Source organism: Mesoplodon densirostris, chromosome 6 (assembly GCF_025265405.1).
Source record: "Mesoplodon densirostris isolate mMesDen1 chromosome 6, mMesDen1 primary haplotype, whole genome shotgun sequence".
In the NCBI taxonomy this organism is placed as follows: domain Eukaryota; kingdom Metazoa; phylum Chordata; class Mammalia; order Artiodactyla; family Ziphiidae; genus Mesoplodon; species Mesoplodon densirostris.
This window is the reverse complement of record NC_082666.1, coordinates 111,410,023-111,434,015: the sequence shown is the minus strand read 5'-3', so window position 1 is coordinate 111,434,015 and position 23,993 is coordinate 111,410,023. Positions and strand designations below refer to the sequence as shown.

Genomic DNA, 23,993 nt, shown 5'->3' with positions numbered 1-23,993 from the left:
ACACACCTCCTTCCTCACAGACACACTTCTCCCAAATGCCCGCATCACTTCCATCCCTCCCGTCCTCCTCACACCCTCCCTCATTCCTCTCCCTACACGTGGGAGTTCTTCCCCACCCCAGGCAGACTGGAGATGGGACAGTCATCCCAGCACTGTGGTAGCCGGGATGAGGAACTACTCTTTTCTTCCTAGAGTTTTGGGGGGACTTTCCTGGTGGAGATGGCATTTTACATAAGACCCAGGTTGAGTAAGTAGATGGGGGGTGGAGGGCGGATGGTTAGTGAAGAGTGTTCCAGCCGAGGGAATAGCACGTGCAAAGGTGCAGAGGCATGGATCATGGGCAGTTCCAGTTGCTGAGGTATGGAGGTGGGGACGGGGGACAGTGGGTCAGGGGGCCAGCAGGGGAGACTGTGGCCCATGGTGTCTTTCACACCCTGATGGACTTAATTCATTCCGGGTCATGGTCACTGACTGACAAGGTGGTTGGCAGGGCGTGGCCTCATGCAGGGAGGCACTGTGCCTAGACATGGATGCCCCATTGTTCTACATCCCTCAGTCCCAGCCCAGGAGCAGAGGCATTGTATGGCAGCAACCAGCCAGGGGCAGGCAGATGGCAGAGGGGCCTGGCTGCTGGTCTGGGCTGTTGTCGCAGACTTCAGCTGCAGGCACGGAGTCCAGGCACGGTCGGGGAAGGGGCCGTTGAGGCGGGGATCCACGGAAGGGTCCAGGAACAGCCTGAGCTCGGGGGCTGCTTTGGACCTCCAGGGCAAGGCTTTGGTAGGTCATGGATGGAAGGAGAAAGTCAGCAGTCACAAGAAGTAGCCCAGCTCAAGCCAAGGGAATAGGTGTCCTGGACTATCACAGCTCACCAGACGGGTCCTGAGACCTGGGACAGCCACTCACCGCCCCTCGCTCAGGGGATGGAACCCTGCCACAGGGTCTCACAGGTCTCGGGGGGTGGACAGTACCCAGGACTTCCCTGCCACAGGCTTGCGGGGCCTGTCTCTGGGATGTTCCCTCTAAGGTGCTGTCTTAGTTCGGGGCTGCTATAACAAAGGCCACAGATTGGGTGCCGTATAAACAACATTTATTTCAGGAGGTTGGAAGGTTGAGATCGAGGCACTGGCTTATTCAGTGTTTGCTCCGCCTGCACCCTTCACACAGTGGCCTCATTTACTTTTACCCAGATGTCTCCATCACCTACAGTCAGGCGTCTGTCACCTTCACCCAGTAGTGCCCTTTACCTAGTTGTGTCTGTCACTTTCACCGGGCATGTGTCACTTTGACCCAAGCGTGTCTGTCAGAGAGCAGGGCAAGCATCAAGAATACCCCAGGCATCTGCCCAGGAAGCAATTACCCCCGGAATCAGAATCTTGCTCGCTCTCATTGGGTGGAGGGGCTGCAGACTGGACAGGACATGCTGGGCTGGGCCTCAGGGGTCTGCTGACCTCGAGAACCCCTGCCACCTTCTGAGCTCAGAGTCCAGAGCAGGTGCAGGGACTAGTACCCTGGTCTGGCTGGCCAATTGGGAAAGTGGCCTCCAGTCAGTCTCTGCAGCAGTAAGAGCCAGTTTACATGGGGAACTGTCTGCAAGAGACCTGGAGTGCGGTGCACATTCACAGCCCTGAGAAGGCTGGAAGGGAGTGGGCACGTTCACAGCACCCCTAACCCTGGACCCTGAACAAGATCAAGAGGAACCTCCACGTGGGGCGCAGCCATTGGGGGATCCGTTCAGTCCATTCAGCTCAGGGTGGCACCTGTGTCCTCCCCGCTGAGCACTGGCAACTGCACTCCTTTCACCCAACGGGAGTCTGTCCCAGAGAGAACATGCATTAGCTGTGCCTTCCAGCAAAGTGGTAAATTCGTGAAGCAATTTCCAGAGAACAGTACCTGGAGCAGTGCTATCCAGCTCAGGATATCCATGCTCAAGGAGGGGTCCCAAGGTTGTGTCCCTTTTTACAGATGGGTAAACTAAGGCTCAGAATTTGGAGACACCCACCCACAGCCTGCAGTGCAGAGGTGGAGGAGCGAGTGGGAAGCTGCACTGTTCCAGGCTTCAGGGCAGAAAGGAGAGCTCCTATGCCTGGCTCTCCCTTGCCCTGGCCCTCACTTTAATGGCTGGGCATGCAAATGAGTGAACTAGCCCAAGAGCTGGCTGAATGAATCAGCCAGAGACCATGTCCTGAAGCTGATTCCTCTGCCTCCCATCTTGTTTCCTTCCCACATGCTCTGAGAGACTAAAACCTGGGAGTGGAACCCCTCCTGGGGGCCCAATGGTAGCGTCATTCCTGGAGTCAGGCTGTGGGTTCCTCCGGAAACCCCCTATGGAAAATGCAAGCTCATGATGATTCTTGGGTTGACAAACATACTTCTGTTTCCCCAAAGAGGCTGGAGAGGGAAGAGCTGACAGGGTGGGGGCAACGGGGAGAGGAGCCCAGCAGGGGCCAGGCCCAGGCCCTGGCAGCCCATGCCTAGTGCGGTGCACGTGTGTATCTGAGCACTGTGCACGTGTACATGTGCACACTTTTCGTGTATGTGTGCATGTATGTGTGTATGCCTGTGTGTACACGTGCACGTGTGTGGGGAGGGCACTCTTGGCAGCTGTGCGGTCCTGGGCTCTGAGCTTCAGCTCCCTCATCAGTAATGAGGGTGGTGACAGGGGTCCACATAAAAGACAGGTGCCAGACAACCACAGCCTGCAGGAGGGTGGCAGGCACTGGGGACTTGGCTCACAGGGCCCCCAGAGCCAAAGACAGAGCACCCTCTTGGACGTGTACACTCACCCTCTTGTGTCCACGAGGGACATTTTCATGACAAGATCCTGAGCCTGAGGCCGGCAGGTGAGACAAATAGGTACAAACACCCTGGTCAAGGGGACAGGCCCATGTCCCCAAGACAAATACAGGGGCTCAACTCTGAGGAGGACAAGGTGCTCGGGTATGGCCAAACCCCAGGCTGTTGGGGCAGGGCGTGAGGAGCCAGAGCCCAAGACTTCAGATGGTACAATTACATTTTTCATCTCTAAAAGTTCTAGAGGTTTTTTTTTTTTTTTTTTTTTTTTTTTTTTGTAGTATGCGGGCCTCTCACTGTTGTGGCCTCTCCCACTGCGGAGCACAGGCTCCGGACGTGCAGGCTCAGCGGCCATGGCTCACGGGCCCAGCCACTCCGCGGAATGTGGGATCTTCCCGAACCGGGGCACGAACCCGTGTCCCCCGCATCGGCAGGCGGACTCTTAACCGCTGCGCCACCAGGGAAGCCCAGTTCCAGAAGTTTTTGTGGACTCTTTTTCTTCTGTCTCAACCTCCTCTCCACCTCGGATCAGGGACAAGACTTTGTGTTCATTTCTAGGCTCTGACCATATCTGTGTCAAATGAACCCTCCCCAGACCCGCCAAGCGCGGGTCATCGCCTCCCAGGGGGGAGGGGCTCCATTTCCAGGATAGTAGTATGAGGGGCCTCGAGGGCCCAGGATCTGGGTGTTGGCTCTGGTGACTGGACAGAGACAAGGGGGATGACAGCGGAGGGGGTATCTCCTTGGGACGTGTCACAGGAAGGGAATGAAGATGGTGGTGGAGCCCCTCACGCACTGGGTCCCCCCCCCCCCCCCCGTCCTGGCTGAGTGATCTCTCCTTTCAGTCTTAGATTCTTCATCAGGAAAGCAGGGACAGCAGCCCACCTCCTGGGGCTGCTAAGAGGAATCAAATTAACATATACTGGCACTAGGTATCATGAGACATTTGGCTGGCGCCCCTCCATGGCCCAGGGCTCGGGTAACAGAGCAGCCCAGTGGGCCCCGTCCATCCTCCCCACCTGGGGCTGAGGGCTGGGGAAGGAGGGAAGATGGGCAGGGGCAGGTGTGGGGACCAACAACACCCAGGCAGGGGATGGCAGGAGGGGTTCAAGGTAGGGAGTTCTGGAGAGAAGCAGTGGAAGGTGGCCAGGGAGGGAGGGAAGGGAACACGTGGCAGGGGATATCAGGAGGTGGGCACTGGGGGACACAGCAGGGGTCATCTGGGGCAGGTAGCCCACATGGAGGGGTGAGGCCCAGGCCCACAGGGGTCTGAGAAGGCAGACTGAGGAGGACCTGGGTCTTGGGTTGGACACGGGAAGCCAAGAGCCCACAGGGTCAGCCCCAACTAGACAGGCTGTCATGTCTTGTGTTGGAATCATCTAGAAAACACTCCTGAGAGAAGGGATAAGACTCAAACATTTTATATTGTTGAGCACCTTTGTACAGTGAAGGTAAAGTGCTTGTTACATAAGTTATACACAGTGAGAAATAAACACTTAGAAAAGCAAGCCAGCCCCAGGGCAGCAAGCAGCCAAGGCGGGCAGGGATGGGATCGGTCAGAGCCCCCCCAGGTCATCTGTGAGGAAGGCCAGCAGGAAGCGGCTGACGTGCCTGTCGACGATGACAGGGGAGAAGCCCAGGACACGCCGGGCCCCTGGCAGCACCTTGGGGTCTGGAAGACAAGGGGGTCTCAGAACCCATCGAGAAGGCGCCTTTTCTCAGCCTCATGGCATCGCCAGCCCCACACCTGAGTGACGTGAGGTCCCCATGCCGAGTGGGCCTGCTTGGCACTGGCTCCCCACACAGGACCTCGACAAGGTCAGCATGGCAGGAGAGGAACCGTAGGACTGCCACGCTGGGCCACAAGTAGGGGGCCTCAGGTGTGGGCCTCCGTCCATCCGGCAGGGCTCCGCCCCATGGTCTGGAGAGGACTGGGCTGAGGCTTGGCCAGGCAGCACCCACCTTGGGGGCAGCAGTAGACGAGGAGTGCCAGCCCTGCGGCCAGGCCGAGACAGGTCAGGAAGGCCACGGGTCCTGGGGAGAAACGCACGTGAGCAGCTCCTCGAGCCCAGGAGGGCGGGGAGGGGTCCAGAGGCCTCGAGGGACAGGCTCACACCCTGTGCTGGGGTCAGCTGGGCAGGGACGCACCCAGTGAGCACCCTGAGGGGGTCTGTCCAACAGGAAGCCAGGAATGGAACCCGACTTGGAATGGAGAAGCCCCCAAGGCAGAGATGGAGCCCTGGGTTGGGGAACAGAGAAAAGGGACATGGGAGGCGGTTACCCCTGTCACTGAGCTCACGGCCTGCGGTGCCCGAGTCTAGCTCTGTGCAATCTGAGTTCTCTGGAAACAAAATCACAGGGTGCAGTTAGTCATGGGTGGGCCAGAGGGTAAGGTGGTTGCCCCACCCTCGGGAAACCAAGAGGGCTGTCGAGCCCCCTCCCCCAGACCACCCGGGCCCCTCAGGTTGTGCCGGCGCTAAGCCCTCCAGGCTGTGTTTGGGGGGAGTCAGCGCCAGGGAGGGAACCCTACACAGTTTTGTGTCTTCTCCTTTTGTCCAATTCATGAGAACTTGAGGACCATGGAATAGGGGGTTCATTGTTCCCTGGCAACCACAAGGCACCAAACACAGCGCAAACACCTGTCTGTCCAAAGTCTGATGATGTTGATGTGAGGGCAGGGCGCTCTTTCTCTTTCCCCAGACCCCACTGGGGCTCCCCCTAACCAGCCAGCTGCCAGAGAGCCCTGAGGGCACCCTGGTAGGTATTTGACTCCAGGAAGGCTGTGTGGTCCTGACCTGTGGTGACAGGACCGTCCCATGCTGGAACTCAGGGCCCAGTCCTGCCAGCCTGTCCTTGGGGCCAGGGACACTAGCCCCAGGTCCAGCCAAGTGGCCTCAGGTGAGTCACCTCTTCCCTCCCGGCCTCCAGGCTCTCATCCGAGGACTGAGGGACAGTAGCCACTCCTCCTGGGGACCTGGGTGCAGAGGCCTCAGGACTGAGCTGCCATCCCCGCTTGTACCTTCCCTGCACCCAACCTGGCAGCTCAGAGGACCCCTCGGGGCTCACAAGCCTCCCGGGCCCACAGGCCAGACCCTCTAAACCAAAACACATGTGTCTTGGACCAGCCATCTGTGCCAGACACTGTTCTACAGGAACAGCCATGCCATGAGGATCTACCTGGGCGAAAGTGGACGCAACCTGCGTCGTGGGGGTTGGGGGGGGTCAGTTCACTCAAGGCTGGTACAGCCTACAGCCGTGAGCTATTTCTGAGCAGAAGTGTAAGGGTTCCCAGATTCATTAGATTACAGAGGGAAGGGCAGAGCTGCACGCAAGAGATGCTACCTTTTGTGTAAAAATTGGCACAAGAAAAAGGGAGACAGAGGGACAGAGAGACAGAGACAGAGAGAGGGAGACGTGGAGACCGAAACATCTATATTGTCTGAAATACTCTGAGGGCCACACAAGATGCAACCAGAGGGCAGTCTCTGGTGAAGGGCTGAACAAGAAGATGCCGAGGCCTGGGGACTGGGACACGCACTTACGCAGGGCGTGCCGGCTGGGCAGGCAGCTGTGCAGGGGCTGGGCATGGATGTACAGGGCCCGGTAGAACTCCTGGCAGTCCCGCTCACCGCTCCGCTGCAGGTGGCCCAAGAGGTCACAGAGACGCACCCGCAGAGATACCTTGGGGTTCCGGAACTGGAGGAGGAAGGGGCACAAGACAAGGTCAGGCTGGAGCACTCTGGGCTCGGCACCCAGCCCCGGCTTCCTCAATGGCTGTGATACCATCTAGGCTTGGAACACGCACGGGGAGGTAGCAATCGCTACCACAGCCTCATGCACTCCCATGTGGCACCCAAGACTGTGCTGCATGGCCACTAAGCCTTGCACTCCCACTGGAGGCCAGGACAGGTCAGCAAGAAAGATGGCGGTGACGTTATTCCAAGTGTGGAAACTTAGTGGCTTGCTGACTTGGTTTTCCCATTTGTAAAAAAGGGAATAATAAACCCACATGGTAGGGTCATTACAGGGAATCTCTGAGGTAATGATAATTTCTAGTAGTTCACGCTCTACAGGAATGTAATTCAAGTTTTAAAAAATAAATCAAGGGTTAAGAAGAAAAAAAAGTGGCTTTTTTGATGTGGTTGACTGAAAAATATGTGGTTGTAAAGGTCAATGGACAGGGTACTTGGCATTGACCCCTAGAACCTAGAGGCCATGGCTCGGTGCTGCCACCTGGTGGTGATGTACCATGCTACAAGGAACTAGAGTCAAACCACAAAGGTACAGAAACTGCAAAGCAAAGGCAGATGTGCAGCAGAAGCCATGGGTACCTATGAGGAAAGGAACTGTAGCTTTGTGTGTGGAGGAGTTTCCTTTTTCTCATGTAAACATCTGAGCTTTTCAAATTGTTTTTTGCAATGAATGTGTATTCGACTTTTAATTACAAGATATAAATTTGAGCCCCTACTTTTTAACTCACTGTACTACTTCTGTAACTTAAGAAGCATCTGGGCCAGTAGCAGGGTCCGTGTTGATTCTAGTTCTGTTGAGGATCAATCTCACCTGTCCCTAGGAGAGACCCCAACCCTCCAAATAGCCCTGCACGTGGCACTGTTACCCTGTGCCAAGGCAGGAAGCTCAGCTCCAAGAGGAGAAGGGCTCACTCAGTCACCCAGATGGGAGGCAGGTCCTGCACCCCAAAGCCCCGGCTGGTCTCTAGCACCCACCCCCAGCCCCACGGGGGAGCCAGAGAAGTGGGTGGGGCGAGCAAGGAGCACCCGCTCTCACGTAGTGTCCTTGAATAGGACGGGCCAGATTACACCCAAAACGTTTGCCCACTTTGAACTTTTGGAAGATGCAGAGTGAAGAGCCCTATGGCACTGGGTAGGGCCTGTCTGGTATCCCTGATCCCCTCCCACCCCAGCACTCCCCCTGTTCCCCCTCCCAGGTTTGTCTCATGTTGTGGCATGTTATCACATGTCTCCTGTGATCCTCCCAGCATTTCTGGAAGGGGCCAGAAGGCCTGATGACATATAAAGAGACTAAGGCTCAAAGAGCTGATGTTCTGGGCCCAAGGTCACCCTAAGGAGACAGGTTTTCACCTCCAAGCTGTCCTGCCCCCCGCTTCTCCCAGCCCAGGGAGGAAGGGATGGGAAAGCAGCCTCAGGTTCCCTGGCACCTTTTCTGCATCCTTGTTGCTGAGGATCTGGGGGTAGTAGCGGTTCAGCTGGAGGATAATCCTGTCCACCTGCTGCTCACTCAGGCGCCCAAGGCCTGTGAGGAAAGGCATGTCCTGGACCAGGCGGTCACAGTAGGTCTGCTCTGAAACAGAAGCAGAGAACACAGAGGGAATGAGCCAGCTCAGCCCAAAAAGGGGGTGGCGAGACCCACACACCATGATGCAGCCATGGCAGGGACCCCTCGCAGCAAGGTCCCCGGGCCCACCGAGAGGTGTACAAGCTGCAAGCATCTGGACAACTGCTGACATCCCAGCTCATGCACAGCCCAGAGTTCCCCCATGTCACGCCAACACCCTTGCCAGAAAGTGGGGTGGGTGGGTGCAGTGATAAAGGTTCAGAGTGCTCAAAAGCAGAGCAAAGCCTCTGGCTCCTATCTTTTATGCCTGAGAGCTTATCGCAAAAAAAAACTCAGAAGGGCGAAGAATCTGCTGTCTGTTGGGCCCCCTCAGTGCCCTCTGGATATAGCCAGGCCCGAGGAAGGGCACGGGCAGCCTGGAGAAGGCCCAATCTCGAAGCTCCTACAATCGCTGTTGTTGATTGGAGTGGCCTGTGCTGGCATGGCCACCAGACACAGTGTATCTGCAAGGCCTTGAGAAGCTGCCACCAACAGCAAACCAGCATGCTTGCTGCCCAGGAGGCTAGGGAATGCCTTTTCTTTTGTTTTTTCTTTCAGAATCACCATTAAAGCATCACTGTTGCGCTATCTTTCCCATTAAGAATGTCCCTTAGAATGACAAGTCTTTAAAGGCAAGGAGTGGGGAGAGGTTGGTGGGCAGTTTGACAAAGAAATATCTGAATCTCTGAGGGAGGGTCCCAAGTTCCTGCAGCACAAGCTGCCTGAACAAGTGCACCACCTTACCCACCTGTGGCAGCTTGTCCTGTTTCCTGGTGGACCCAGGGGATGGGGGGTAGGCAGAGCTGTATAGGAGGAGAGTTTTTGTATGTGACTGAAGTTAAGTTGGTATCAATTCAAATTAGATAGCTGTAACTTTAGGGTATTATGTATAATCCTCATGGTAACCACAAAGAAAATGTCCATAGAATACACACAAAAGGAAATCAAAATGTGTTACTACAGAAAATCAACACAAAAGAAGGGAAGAAATGAAGGGAAAAAAAGCTACGAGACATACAGAAAACAAACAGCAAAAAGGCAGAAACAAGTTATCCCTTATCAGTAATTGCTTTAAATGTAAATGGATTAAACTCTCTAATCAAAAGACATAGATTAGCAAAGTGGATTCGTAGTATCATGATTTATAATAAGAAATATATATTTGGCCTTTGTCCCAATTCCTGGCACACAGTTTCTAAAACCCAAGGAATTTCCTAAGTGATGAGAGCTGTGAAGGTGAAAGGATATCTTTTGTTACTCATAACAAGCCCCTTCCAACCTCATCTGACTTTGTATTAATGAGGTGATTTTGCGAAAGCCCCTAAATAACCACAGGGTGGGAGCTGATTGCCAGTGGAACCAACCACGTAATTTGAGGGGTGGAACTTTCAGTCCTCCCCATCTCACTTCCCCCTGCAATGTCTGGGGAGGGGAGAGGGGCTGGAGGTTCAATCAATCACCAGTAGCCAATGATTTAATCAGTCATGCCTACCTAAGGAAGCCTGCATAAAACCCCCCAAAAATGGGGTTTGGAGCACTCTAAGTTACTGAATATGTGGAGGTGCTGAGAGGGTGGCCTGCCTGGGAAGAGCATGGAGCTTCCATGCTTTGCTTCTCACATGCTTTGCCCTATGCATCTTTTCCATCCGGATGCTCATTTGTATCCTTGAAATATCCTTTGTAACAAACTAGCAATAGTGCTTTCCTGAGTTCTGTGAACTATTCTAGCAAATAGGGTCACAAGGAGAGGGTCATGGGAACTCTGATTTATAGCCAGTCAGTTAGAAGCACAGGTGACAACCTGGATTCATGATTGGCATCTCAAGTGGGAGCAATCTCGTGGGACTGAGCCTAAAGTTAACCTATGGGATCTGACACTATCTCTGGATAGATGGTGTCAGAATTGAATTAAATTATAGGACTCCCAGTTGGTGTCCACCAAAGAACTGGAAAATTGCTTGGTAGGGGAAAAAACCCACACATTCCATAACCGGAAGTGTCAGAAGTATTGAGAAATATAAGCGCTGTATGTAAGAGTATTAGAGAAACAGAATTTTTTCCTCTCAGGATTTAAAAAACATGATTTAACTATATACCGTCTTCAAAAGACTCACTTTAGGTCTAAGGACAGAAAAAGGTTGAAGGTGAAAGAATGGAAGGAACAAGATATTCCATACAAATAGTAACCAAAAGAGAATTTACATTGCTATACTAATATGAGGAAAAAAATAGACTTTAAGGCAAAAGCTGTTATGAGACAAAGAAGTACATTATATATTAATAAAGTGATCAATCACCAAGAAGTTAGAACATATATGCACCAAATATCAGAGCCCCAAAATATTTAAAGCAAACATTGGCAGAATTGAAGGGAGAAATAGAAAGCTTTATGATAATAGCTGGAGACTTCAACAGACCACTTTCAATAATAGAGTAACCAGACAGAAGATCAATAAGGCAATAGAGGATGTGAACAGCCCCATAAACTAATGATACCTAACAGACACAACACTCCACCCAACAATAACAGAATATACACTCTTCTCAAGTGCACAAGGGAACATTATCCAAAATAGACCACAAAACACAGTTAACCACAAAATGTGTCTTAATATATTTTAAAGGATTGACATAATAAAAGGATCTTTTCTGATCACATGGAATAAAGCTAGAAATCAATAACAGTAGGAAAACTGGAAAATTCACAATTATGTGAACATTAAACAACAAATGCATCAAAGAGAAAACCACAAGAGAAATCAGAAAATACTTTGAGAAAAATGAAAATAAAAATACAGCATACCAAAATTTAAGGGATGCAGTGAAAGCAGTACTGAGAGGAAAATTTACAGCTGTAAATGCACATACTAAAATAGAAGATCTCAAATCAATAACCTAATGTTACATCTTAAGGAACTAGAAAAGGAAAAGCAAACTAAACCCAAAGCTCATAGAAGGATGCAAATGATAAAGATTAGAGTGAAGATAAATGAAATAGAAAAACAATAGAAAAATAGAAAAACAAAACCAAAAGTTGGTTCCAGAAAGAGCAACAAAATTGGCAAACCTTTAGCTAGATTAACAAAGAAAAAAAGAGAGGAGATTCAAATTACTAATATCAGAAATATTACTGTGAATTTTACAGAAATAAAAAGGATTATAGAAGAATACTGTGGACATTTATACCAACAACTTGGACAACCTAGATAAAAATGGACAAATTCCTAAAAACACACAATCTACCAAAGCTGAATCATGAAGAAACAGAAAATCTGAAAGGACCTATTACTAATAAGGAGATTCAATCAGTAGTTAAAATGGTCTCAACAAATAGCCCAGAATCAGATGGCTTCACTGGAGAATTCTACCAAACATTTAAAGAACTAATACCAATCCTTCTCAAACTCTAAAAATAAAGTTACCATATGATCCTGCAATTCTACTCCTGAGCATATATCCGGAGAAAACTCTAGTTTGCAACCCAATGTTCATAGCAGCACTATTTACAAAAGCCAAGACATGGAAGCAGGCTAAATGTCCACTGACAGATGAACGAATAAAGAAGATGTGGTATATATATATATATACACACAATACAATATTACTCAACCATAAAAAAGAATGAAATAATGCCATTTGCAGCAATATGGTTGGACCTAGAAATTATCATATTAAGTAAAGTAAGTCAGACAAAGACAAATATCATGTGATATCACAGTTATATGTGGAATCTAAAAAAAAATGACACAAATGAGCTTATTTACAACACAGAAATAGACTCACAGACATAGAAAATGTATGGTTACCAAAGGGAATGGGGCAGATAAATTAGGAGTCTGGGATTAACATATACACACCACCATATATAAAATAGATAAACAACAAGGACCCACTGCATAGCACAGGAAACTATACTCAATATCGTGTAACAACGAATAACGTAAAAGAATCTGAAAAAATATATATATATGTATGTACATATGTATAACTAAATCACTTTGCTGGACACTTGAAACTAACATACACTGCAAATTAACTATATGTCAATTAAAAAACTTTAAAAAAGGAATAAAATACTTAGAAATAAATTTAACCAAGGATGTGGAAGACTTGGACACTAAATCTACAAAACATTGCTGAAAGAAATTTTAAAAGACACAAATAAATGGAAAGACACATCCCATGTTCATGGGTTGGAAGACTTAATATTGTGAGGATGACAACACTACCCAAAGTAATCTAGGAATTCAACGTAATCCCTATCCAAACCTCAATACATGTTTTTGTTTTTCATCCTAAAATTCATATGGAATCTCAAAGGACTTTTATGGCCAAAACAATCCTGAAAAGGAAAGAAGGTGGATGATTCATATTTCCTGATTTCAAAATTTACCACAAAGCTACAAGAATCAAAACTGTGGTACCGACATAAGGACAGACATATAGACCAATGTAATAGACTAGAAAGTCCAGAAATAAACCCTATTTTGAGTGGGAAAAAAAAAGAGTGAAGACAACCCACAGAATGGGAGTATTTGCAAAGTATATATCTGATTAGGCATTAATATATATATAGAGAGAAGATAAAAAGAACTCTTATAACGCAACAACAACAAAAAATCTTATAAAGTAACCAATACAAAAATGAGCAAAAGACTTGCAAAGAAGATGTACAAATGACTACTAAGCATATGAAAAGATGCTCAACATCACTAGTCATTAGGGAAATGCAAATCAAACTACAATGAGATACCACTTCATACACATTAAGGTAAAATAAATACACAGAGAGAGAGGGAATATGAATATGAGGATGAGGAGAAACTGGAACTCTCATGCATTACTGGTGGGTATGTAAAATGGTGTGGCCACCATGGAAAACAGTATGGCTACTCCTCAAAAAGTTAAACAAATACTTCAGCAATTTCATGCCTGGGTATACACTCAAAAGAACTGAAAGCAGAGATTCAAACAGGTATGTGCACACCAAGTTCAGAGTAGCATTATTCACAAAAGCCAAAAGGTAAAAACAACCCAAGTGTCCACGGACAGATGAACAGAGAGACAAAATGTGGTATACATACAATGGAATATTATACAACCGTAAAAGGGACAAAATTTTAGTACATGGATTTGACAACATGGATGACTGTGAAAACATTATGCTAAGTGAAATAAGTCAGACACAAAAGGACAAACGTTGTATGATTCCACTTACATGAACTATCTAGAATAAGCAAATTCTAAAGACGGAAAGTAGAATAGTGATTACCAGGAGCTGAGGGTAGGGGAGAAAGGGGAGTTATTGTTTAATGGGCACAGAGTTTCTCTTTGGGATGACGAAAAGTTCTGGAAATGCATAGTGGTGACAGCTTCACAACATCGTGGATGTATTTAATGCCACTGAAATGGTTAAAATGGTAAATTTTATGTTCTGTATATTTTACCACATACGTACATACAAAGGTGAATGGATAATATATTAAACTGTGGTTCAGTTTAGTAAGTTACAATGGAATATAATTCAGTGATAAAAAGACCTATGAAGTCACAAAAAGACCTATGAAGTCACAAAAAGACATGGAGGAAACTTAGATGCGTTTTGCTAAAGGTTAAAGAAGCCAATTTGAAAAGGCTATATACTATATGATCCCAAGTATATGATATTCCAGAAAATGCAAAACTATGGAGAACAGTCAAAAGATCAGTGGTTGCCAAAGGTTAGGGAAGAGGGAGGGATAAATACATAGAGTACAGATTTTTAGCCAGGTAAAACTACTTGTATGATACTGTAATGGTGGACACAGGACATTACGAAGTTTTCAAAACTCATGCAATATACAACACAAGAACTTTAGTTAGTAATACCTAAAGTTATCAATATTCTATCAATATTGGTTCATTAAGTGCAACAAACATCCCACACAAATGCAAGATGTTCATAATACGGGAAATGGGGTGTGGGGACCCTCTGTGCTACCTGCTCAAGTTTCTATAAACTAAATATGTTCTAAAAATAAAATCTATTAATTAAAAAGAAATCCTATTTGGAAATTCCGTAGCTGAATTTTAAAGAAAGAAAATGAGAGTCACAGAAAGCAGAGGAATTCTTGGAGTGGGTGGGGTTCCCTGGAAAGGAGCATGAAGAAACTTTCTAGAGTGATAGAAATGTTCTGTCTTGATTAGGCCTGGGCTGGTTGTTCCATGGGTGCATTCATTAGTCAAAACTTATAAAATTATTCACTAAAAATGAGTGTATTTGTAAGTAAACACTACCTCAATAACGTTGATCTTTTTAAAATGGGTCATTGAGGTGGAACAAGTGGGGCCTCCTCCCCGATTTCTTCCATGGGGCCAACTCAACAGACTGTCTTTCTCATCTCTCTCTCCTCATCCTGGATGGTCTTTTCTCCCCCAGAATATGAATTTCTAACTTCTGATTCTCCGAGCCTCTGAAAGTCAACCTTGAAAATGGACTTGTCAGCAGCTCCAACTTGGTGAAGAAGCCATAGACAGGGATGCAGAGGGACCTCCCACCACCATACGGCAGGACCCTCCTGGCCACCTGGCTTCAGCACCTACAACCTCTCTGATTAAAGAGTTAACATTGGCCATAGTTCATGGAGTGTGCCCCATGCTTGGGCATTCTGTGGGCTCTAGGCATACAGATAATCGTCATTCTTCCATCAGCTCTGCTACACAAGCATGACTACCACCCCCATTTTCAGAAGAAGAAACTGAAGCACAACGAGTAGACTTATCTAAGACCTGCCTAAGACCTCAGCCAGCTAGGGAGTGATGTATCGAGGTCAGGACCCAGGCACAGCACAGTGTTGGGGCCAACTCTTGACATCTAAATTTTCTGCCTCTCTAATCAACCTACTAATTAACTATGCAATTAGCTGCATCATGTCTGTTCCTGGCCAAGCCATAGGCTGTCTTGCCCAGCATTACCAGTGTGTGCACCTGTGCATACCGCCAGCACACACTAAGCACTCACTAAAGAGTTTGGGAATGAATGGACATAGGTCCAAGGCTCAAGGGCAAGGGCTGTCAGTGGATGGTGGCCAGCATCTTGCAGTGGCTCCTCCTACCCTGCAGGCTGCTAGCCAGGTGGGGCCTCCATTGCCTGCAGCTGCCAGGCAGGATGGCATAGCCTGGGGGCCAAAGCTCTGGGCTCCGCTGTGCACTGTGCTTCCTGTGGTCTGTGAGCTATGCACATAAACCACACCCACGCAGCCATTCAGAGGCATGAGAAAGCACAAGAAAGGAAACCACTTTGGTCCCAAGTGCTGATAAACAGTCCCAGACAGTTTTTACAGGACAAAGGAAGAGGAATGCTCTGGCATAAAATTCACCAGGCCTTCACCAGCAACCTCTGCTAAGCCCTACCTCCCCCATCATCTTGCCCTCCTGGCAGCACCACAACCATGGACACCCCCCGCCCCCCGCCAATCTGTTAGCCTGGCTTGGCAATAGAGGCCCTGTGGGAGCTGGCCTCACTTGCCCTCACCGGGCCTCCCAGGCCCCTGAGCCACCCCTGCACAGCAACCCCCAACTGCAGTGTACTGCCCAGGATTCCCGCCCTTGGCACAAGAATACCTGTCCCTGTGGTTTCCGCCTGGCTAACTCATGCTCACTGCCCTCCCGCCAAGAGACCTTCCTGAGCTCCCCTGCCGCCCCACCCCAACCAAAGTCCAGATGCTCGGACCTCAACCTCCCCTCCCAAATTGAATCTCCCAGAATCCCCTCCTGTCCCAGTGCCCAACCTGGCCTCAGGTATGGAGTTGAGATGGCGCACTCCCCAGCACACCACAAGGCAGGGACTGGTTCTGCAGCAACAGCAATTGCTGCAGTGACACTGGGCCAGTGCTGGCCCTGAGCAGATGCATCAGGCCCCACACACTCACTCTGCAACCCTTTGTAGAGGCCCCAGAACCAACACGAGGCAGGTTCCTGCTGGTGCATGGAGACAGTGAGCCGGGAACTTGAGGCCTGCAGCCTTGCAAGCCTGCCCATTTGACCCTCCCAGGCCTGTGCTCTCTGGGCCCCAGTTCCCCATACCAAGAATGAAGGGCTCTGAGGGAAGAGGTCTCTAGAGGCTCAGAACACAGAGATGGCAGGGAGAAAGGGGATTGGTGGGACTGGGCAGGGTCTAGTCCTGGCTCTGCCACTGACTGCCCCAGCAGTCTGGGGCACCTGCCCAACCTGACACTATTTCCTCATCCACACATAGAGATATTCCACTTTTCCCCATACAGCAGTTCTGAATGGGAAGCACCTGATGCAAGACCAGGTGCACAGTAGGTACAACAGACCCTGGAACAATATGCAGCGGTTGGGGGTGCAGATCCCTGAGCAGTCGAAAATCCACACATTACTTTACAGTCAGCCCTCCATACCCATAATTTTGCATCCAAGGATTCAGCCAACCTGGGGTCATGTAGTACTATAGTATGTATCGAAAAAAATCCACATATAAATGGACCCTCACATTTGAAACCTCAGTTCAAAGGGTCAACTCTACTCAGAAACAGCAGTCACAGATAAAAAGAATTCGGAGAGATGACAGGGGAATGCACAGCAGCTGGGGTCTCCTCTGGCTAAGGCTGGGACACTGGTGTCCTGGAAATCACCAGGTTCCTGCCCATGAAATCCTATTTGTGTGCAGGACTCAGGCTCGGACTCCAGTGAGTTCTGGGGAGAGAAAAGGGACTTCTGGGGTCTCCCTGGCCCCGTGGGCCACCCCTAGGTAACTTCTACCTCATGAAGCAGCCTGACCATGCTGTCATGGGCTCTGTCACCAGCCTGTCTCTCTCATGGAGCTTCTCCTACAGGGAAAGGTCCATAGAGAAGGGTCACCCTGCTCAGTTAGGGTCAGGAAGGTGGTGGGTGGGTCCCCACTCTAGAGAGGCCCTTGGCGGATGGCTGAGCTGGAGAACCCATCCTGGGAAAAGGAGAGACTGGGGCAGTTCAGTATGGGGTACAAAGCCTTCGGGGACCGAGTCGGTGTCCACAATTCCCCTGGGCCTGTCGCTGGGCAAGGGGTGCAGCCTGGGAGGCACCACAGAGTCCCATGGGTACCACACACTGCCCAGGGATGCACCACCTGTTGGGCATTCTCCTCAGGTGGCTGTGAGGATGGAGTGTCTATATTTCCTGACAGAAGCACAGTAGAATCATTTTTACTTTCACCTCCCATTGTCAGGCCTCAACCCTACCTCCCCCACCTGCCCATGCAGCATCTCCCCACCTACAGACGTGCACTGGCCGCTGCCCTGCCGGAACCACCCACGACGTGGCCCCCACCCACTAGAACCTTCCATGGCCTGACCTGGCCTCAGAACCATCCCAGACCCAGCCTCTGTCCCCAAGAACCCTCTAGGGCCTCACCTGGCCTCGCCGTCCAGAACCCTCCAAGGCGGGGCCCCCAACGCTCAGAAGCCTCCAGGGCATGACGTGGCCTTGGCCCAACATAACTCTCCAGGGCTTGTCCATGGCCCCCGCCCCCAAGAACCCTCCAGGACCTGGCGTGGCCTCGCCCCCAAAGAACCCGGCCCGGGCCGCGAGCCGCTCTGCCGTCGTCTCGTCGACAGGACACTCAGTCACGGGCAAGGTCACTCGCCGCCGCGAGGAGCGGACCCTGGTGCGGCATCGGGACACCCGGACCCTATGGGCCACCGTGGCCGCGCGCCCGTCCCCAAATGGCAGGCACGACCCCGGACCGCTCTCACCTGTCATGGCGGCGGCACGCCGTGCACCCAGCTGGCCCGGCCAGTCCCCCTGCCGCCGTCAGTCCGCCTGGCTGTCCGTCCGCTGCCCGTCGACCCCTGTGACGACCGCCCGCTTTCCCTATGAGCCCCGCCCCCGGCATCGTCGCGGCTAAGCCCTAACCCCGCCCTCACTGAGCCCGCCCCTTCCCGATAGGCCCGCTCCATAGCGTCGGCTGCGTCGCCTCGAGGGCTCTAAATCCCTCTCCCTCACTCGAGCCCCGCTTCCGAACGCGTGGGCTACGAACGCTGCCGAGCCCTTAGCCCCTCCCCTCACTGGGCCCGGCCTTCCGAGCGCCCGGGGCATCGGCTCTGTCACCGCGAGAGCTCTAAACCCCGCCCCAACTGAGCCCCACCCTCGCGGACGTTAGCTCTGTCGCTGCCACAGCCTTTGAGCCCCGCCCCTCGCTGAGCCCGGTCCTCATCAGTTACTAGGCCTCCAGAAGCCTTAAGCCTGGAGCCTAGCTCCCGCTCGCAAGGGGTACTCTCAGCTCCGCCTCTCACTGAGTTCCGCCCCCGCTGTCCTGGGCTACGTCACCACCAGATCCCTGAGCCCCGCCCTTTTCCACAAGGCCCCGCCCCCGCCTGCGTCGATGGCGTCGCCGCGACCACTCTAAATGCCGCCCCCATTCTAGCCCCGCCCCCTCCGGCGCCAGCTACGTCGCCGCGCAACTCTGAGTCCCCCCCCTCACCCGAGCCTCACCCCCGTCTCTGGCGCAGCCTAGTTTATAACCCGTCCTGGCCTTTCCCCAGTTTGGACCCGCTCAGTCTTGGCGTCACGGGGCGGCTAGGGTCCGGATCTGGCGGAGCGCTTCCGGGCACAGTTCACCGTGCCCGTGCGCCGACCCCCCACCCCATGAAGGAACTGGAGGATGGGTGCAGCTGTCGGATGGAAACCCCAAAACTCTTGGGCCGAGTCGTGGTGGTCACCACACGGGAACCAGCCCCACTCCGAACACTGAGAGTGAGTCTGGCCCAGCTTACCGGAAAAGCCCAGCCGGGTCCTACCCCAGTCCGTGGGACAATACGGGCAGTGCCACCCTGGGGCAGGAGGGCTGTATAGCATGACCTGGGGGTGCACTAGGGGAAGTCCAGGCCTGCTCGAGGTCCCACGGCCGCCCTCCTGGAGGGGGCCTCCTGCCCACCAAGTGGAACTGGCCTCACTCCCCCTCCCCCATTACTCTGCATCCCTCATGCTGGGTCATGACTCTGCAGACAAAAAGTGTTGCCTGTGACATCCCAATAAACATAAATGTTACCCACTATTAAGCCATTAGGCACTGCAGCACCCCCCTTGGGGGGAATTCAGGATGGAGAAAAACAGGATACAGGCCCCAGATAGGTGAGATGCATATCTAAGGAATAATTTAAATAAGCTCAGATTCTTGTATCTTCCGAAACAGAAAAGCACTGAGATCATTAGCTTGACATGTCTGTTTTTGTGATTAGTAATCTTTTGATGTTCGACTACATGGGTTTTTTGGGGTTTCTTTGTGTTTTCTTTCTTCAGCAAAAACTCTTGTGTATCCTGGCTCCTCCTTAACTCTTTGAAACTGTCAGCTGGAAAAACTGCACAACCTAAAAGTTGAGAATTATGTTTTATTTGGTAGACTTTCTGAGGACTTCAAGCCTGGGTCGTAGCCTCTCAGATAGCTCTGCGGGACTGCTCCAAATAGGTAAGGGAGGAGCCAGGATATATAGGAGTTTTGCAACAAGGACCAGGTAGTCGGAACATCAAAAGATGACTGTATAAGACTTCCCTGGTGGCTCTGTGGTTAAGAATCCGCCTGCCAATGCAGGGACACAGGTTCGAGCCCTGGTCCGGGAAGATCCCACATGCAGCGGAGCAGCTAAACCTGTGCACCACAACTACTGAGCCTGCGCTCTAGAGTCCATACTACTGAGCCTGCACGCCACAACTACTGAAGCCCGCACGTCACAACTACTGAAGCCCCTGCACCTAGAACCTGTGCTCGGCAACGAGAAGCCAGTGCAATGAGAAGCCTGTGGACCGCAATGAATAGACCCCACTCCCAGCAACTAGAGAAAACCCGTGCGCAGCAGCCTCAAAATAAATAAATAAATAAAATTTATGTTTAAAAAGAAAAGATTACTGTTTGTTAAAGAAAACCAGGTATCTCAAGTTGATGAATTTAGTGCTTTTCTTTGTATGGGAAGATGCAAGAGTCTGGGCTCATCGAAATCATCCCTTTGATATGCACCTTAGGATATGGCCAGTATCCTTTTCTTTCCCATCCTGAGTCCCCTGACGGTGCACCGCTGGGGTTGGCTGCAGTGGCTGAGGGTTTGGGGAGTAAGTAAGGGGCAGCCCGTTTGTCTGCATCCTGAGTTCCCTCAGCGCTCTCCATAGGGGACAGTGGTAGCGGCTGATGACTGCAACATCCTTTTGTGTTTACTGCTATAGCAGGCAACATTTTTCATTCACAGAACAGTTCCTCAGAGGTACCTGAGAGGCTGTCTCCAGGGCTACCGTCCTCACTAGGGTCCCTGAATAAAACATAACTGGCAACTTTCGGGCTGTGTGTTTTTTAAAAGTCAATGGCTCCTAGCATTTACTTCTCTTAGTTCCTTTCACTCTCTAGGAGTAATGTCAGTGGCATAAGTGTGGAGTCTAGATGGACAGGGGACACAGAGAGGAAGGGGGGCTCCTAGGCCTGACTCCTTCCTGGGTGGCCAACATTCCATGCCATTCCCACCAAGGGACAGATAGGGAAACTGAAGCTCAGAGTAGCAGATTTCTGGACCTTGCCACTGTTCGGCAAAGACAGGGCCTCCGAAGTGCAGGATTTGCTAGAGGGACCCCACTCCCTGGCAGACAGGCCCTGTGCCCCTTGGGATGTGCATGCCAGGCAAGCTAGGGCAGGGGATCCCCACCCTGTGAGTGGCAGGCAGACGCTCAAAGGGTCAATGGGTGGGCCCTGGGCACTCCCCCCCACCAGACACAGTCGGGGGTGTGTGCAATGTCTCCCTCCTTGCGCACTGCCCCACTGCCACTGCACGATTCGGATCGAAAGTGAGCACTCAGGAAGCTGGGCCATCTGAGGTGGGAGGGCGGGCCTCCTGAGGACCCTCCCCAATCTGCTGAACACTGGGGGTCTCACATGCGGAGAGAAACAGATCTCCCTGTGTGGACTTACTGGTGCAAACTGACGTTGCTCCCCACCTGTCCCTTAACATCCGGGATGCACTGGCCCTGACCCTCTCCCCCACCCCCACTGCTTTCACTTCCGACTTTTGCTTCCATAGAATTTTGTAATCCTGGCATGCTTTATGGGATCAGAAAGTAAATACAAGTTTAAATCAGGCAGGGAGAGCTCGTGCCACGTGGTGTCTGCACTTGCCACCTGCCTGATCTCCTCAGGGCTCCCTCCCCTCCAACATGTAGGCAAAGTCAAAAAGCAAACAAGAAACTGGGACATGTTAGCAGCTCATCTCCCTAATTAATAAAGAGCTCCTAGAAATCAGAAAGAAAGAAGTCAACATTCGTATATTCAGAGAAAGAGGAAATGCCTAAGGCGCTGCTCAATTTCATTCATAATAAGGACATCGTGTTCCATGGGTACAACTGGCACAAATCCAAGATCCTGATCAGCTCTTCTGTGGGCCAGGCCATGGGAACACCTCACCACAGGGCACCACCACAGGCTCCCCATCCTGTCCCCCCCAGGCACTTCCTGCTACCCATCTCCCTACTAGAATGTCAGTTCCCAAAGGCAGGGCCACGTCTACTTTGGTCACAGTGCCAGACTTACAGCAGGTGCTCTGGAAATGCACTTAGAGCCTAATTAGATGAGCTGAATAAAGCGGCAAGCACAGGCCAGAGGCAGGAGGAATGCAGAGTGCCTGTGGGCTGAGAAGCAGCCCGCCTGGGTAGAGCTGACCATGCGAAGGGTTGGGGTGGGTGATAAGGGGCCTGAACACTGAGGAGGTGCAAGGGCATTCTCCTCCCACATTCTCATATGGCCAAGGGCCACAGTTCATTCATTCAATCATTAATTTATTTAATAAATATCTCCTAAACACCCGCCATGAGCCCAACCAAGAGGTAGATTGTCACTGGGAGAGTGGAGGAGCCCTGATCCCATGGAGCTTCCATCAACAGCAGCAAAACACATCTGAGTGCAGGTGCTGAGTGTTGTGAAGAGCAAGAGGCTAGAGGCTGCCTGGGGAGGCTGCCAGCCTCCAAGATGGCCCCTCACATTGTTACTGAACTCAGGTTTGGCTGCTCACTGCTCAAAAGTCAATAACAGGACCAAGTGTCGATAGAAAGAAAAGGTGCTTTAATTCTGAAAAGCCAGCAATCTGGGGAGAAGGTGAACTCTTGTCTGGAGACCAATTCCAAAGATTCTGCTCAGCCATGACAACTTTTAAAGGGAAAAAGGGGAAAGGATCTCAGTGAATCATTAATGTAAGAGGTCAGATTCATCGTCATTTTTCCATTGCGTGCAGACCTGCTGACTTCTCCTGATCTTCCTTTGGATGCTGTCTTGCTCACATGGTCCCCCTGGAATTGGATGTTCCCTTGCCCATGTGGTCTGCCTTGCAAATGTACCAAGGGTAAGACAGAGGTAGAGAGTCAGTCATTCTTTAACTATGTAATTCTTCATTCTTACTCCTTTGAATCCAGGAATGAACACATCAGACTAGGCATTGTGTACATCCAGTAAAGCAAAAATCAGGAGCTGTGTTACATGTTGCCTAGTGATCTCATCTTTCTGATTAAGGTCTGAGGAAAACAGGGATGAACAAATAGAAAAGGGGCAAAAGAGCTGCTGCAACATACTGGGTCACACACCCCTGTGCAGTCTCCTCCACAGCAAATCAGGCCAGTCTTTGTGACTGGTGAAATGTGGCAGAGGTGATGGTGTGTGACTTCTTTGGCTGGGTCGTAAAGGGGATTGTGGTTCCTGTCTTTCTCTCATGGATCACTCTCTCTGGGGGAGCCAGCTGCCCTGTCATGAGGATGCCCAAGCAGTGCTGAAGAGTATAGGGAGGAGCTGGACCCCCAGCCAACAGCCAGCATCAACTTGCCATGAGGGAGTCCCTGGCTCCAGTCAAGCCTTCAGCAGAAGGCCTGGCCAACATCTGACAGCAGCCTCAAGAGAGATCCAGAGACACAGCCACCCTGCCAAGCCTCACCTGAAACTCTGAGAGATAATAATGATGATTATTGTTTCGAGCAGCAGGGTGAGGTCAGGTGGTGACAGGCAGGTCACACAGGGTAATACAGGCCAGGCAGCTGGGAGCTGACAATATGAGGGTTATGAGCTGGGGAGGTGGGGTCGGGGAATGGAGATCTGCTCTGATTTATATGTTCTAAAAATAACCCCCGGTATACACAAAAGTATTGAAAGCAGGGTCTCAAAGAGATGTTTGCACACCCCTGTTCAAAGCAGCATTATTCACTGTAGCCAAAAGGTGGAAGCAACCCAAGTGTCCATCGAGGGATAGATAGATAACCAAATGTGGCATATACATAAAATGGAATACTATCCAGCCTTAAAAAGGAAGGAGATTCTGACGCATGCTACAACATGGATGAACCTTAAATACGTTATCCTAAGTGTGATATTACAATTTATAATGAGAAATATATATTTGGTCTTCATTCCGGTTTCTAGCATAGTTTCTAAAACACTTAAAATTTCCTAAGAGGTAAGGTAGCCAAAATTCGGTCTCCTGGCCATGGTATAGATGGGGTCAGGGCCCAGCATGCTGCACCACAGAGGCCTCATGCCCCACAGCTCTCCTGAGCAATGGCTCTGATGTCCAGCCTGCACCCTTTCCAGCTAGGCACCATGTCCCTTCCCTCCTGCCCCTATAGCACCTTGTGGCCATCTGGACACCTATCCCTGTAACTCTCAGCTCTTGGGAGCTGGAGCAGGATGGGGCCATCCCCTTTGCACCACTTCACCCCAATCCTCCTGTCCTCTGCTCCAGTAGCCCAAGGTTAGGTACCTGGGACAAAACACCCACCTCCTGTTGAAGGCACCCCCAAACCCTCATGGCAAGCCTCCCATCACCTCATTCTGATAAGGGCATGGAGAGGGCCTGGTG

The 23,993-nt window shown here is 50.9% G+C and overlaps 1 protein-coding gene across 8 annotated transcripts; it reads right to left on the bottom strand.

Moving 5' to 3' along the window:
- Positions 1-4,195: 4,195 nt before the first annotated feature.
- On the bottom strand, positions 4,196-18,015 carry CARD19 (caspase recruitment domain family member 19). 8 transcript variants are annotated; one of them, XM_060102423.1, is made up of 7 exons: positions 17,880-18,015; positions 8,894-8,948; positions 7,893-8,112; positions 6,329-6,486; positions 5,072-5,131; positions 4,753-4,824; positions 4,196-4,462 (listed from the first exon to the last, which is right to left on the bottom strand). In XM_060102423.1, the coding sequence occupies exons 3-7, from the start codon at positions 8,078-8,080 to the stop codon at positions 4,347-4,349; spliced, it is 594 nt and encodes a 197-aa protein (XP_059958406.1). In that variant the 5' UTR covers positions 8,081-8,112; positions 8,894-8,948; positions 17,880-18,015; the 3' UTR covers positions 4,196-4,346. The 8 variants fall into 8 exon arrangements, with proteins under 8 accessions (XP_059958406.1, XP_059958403.1, XP_059958408.1 ...); XM_060102420.1 differs by lacking the exon at positions 8,894-8,948; XM_060102425.1 differs by lacking the exon at positions 8,894-8,948 and having other exon boundaries at positions 6,333-6,486; positions 7,970-8,112.
- Positions 18,016-23,993: the final 5,978 nt, after the last annotated feature.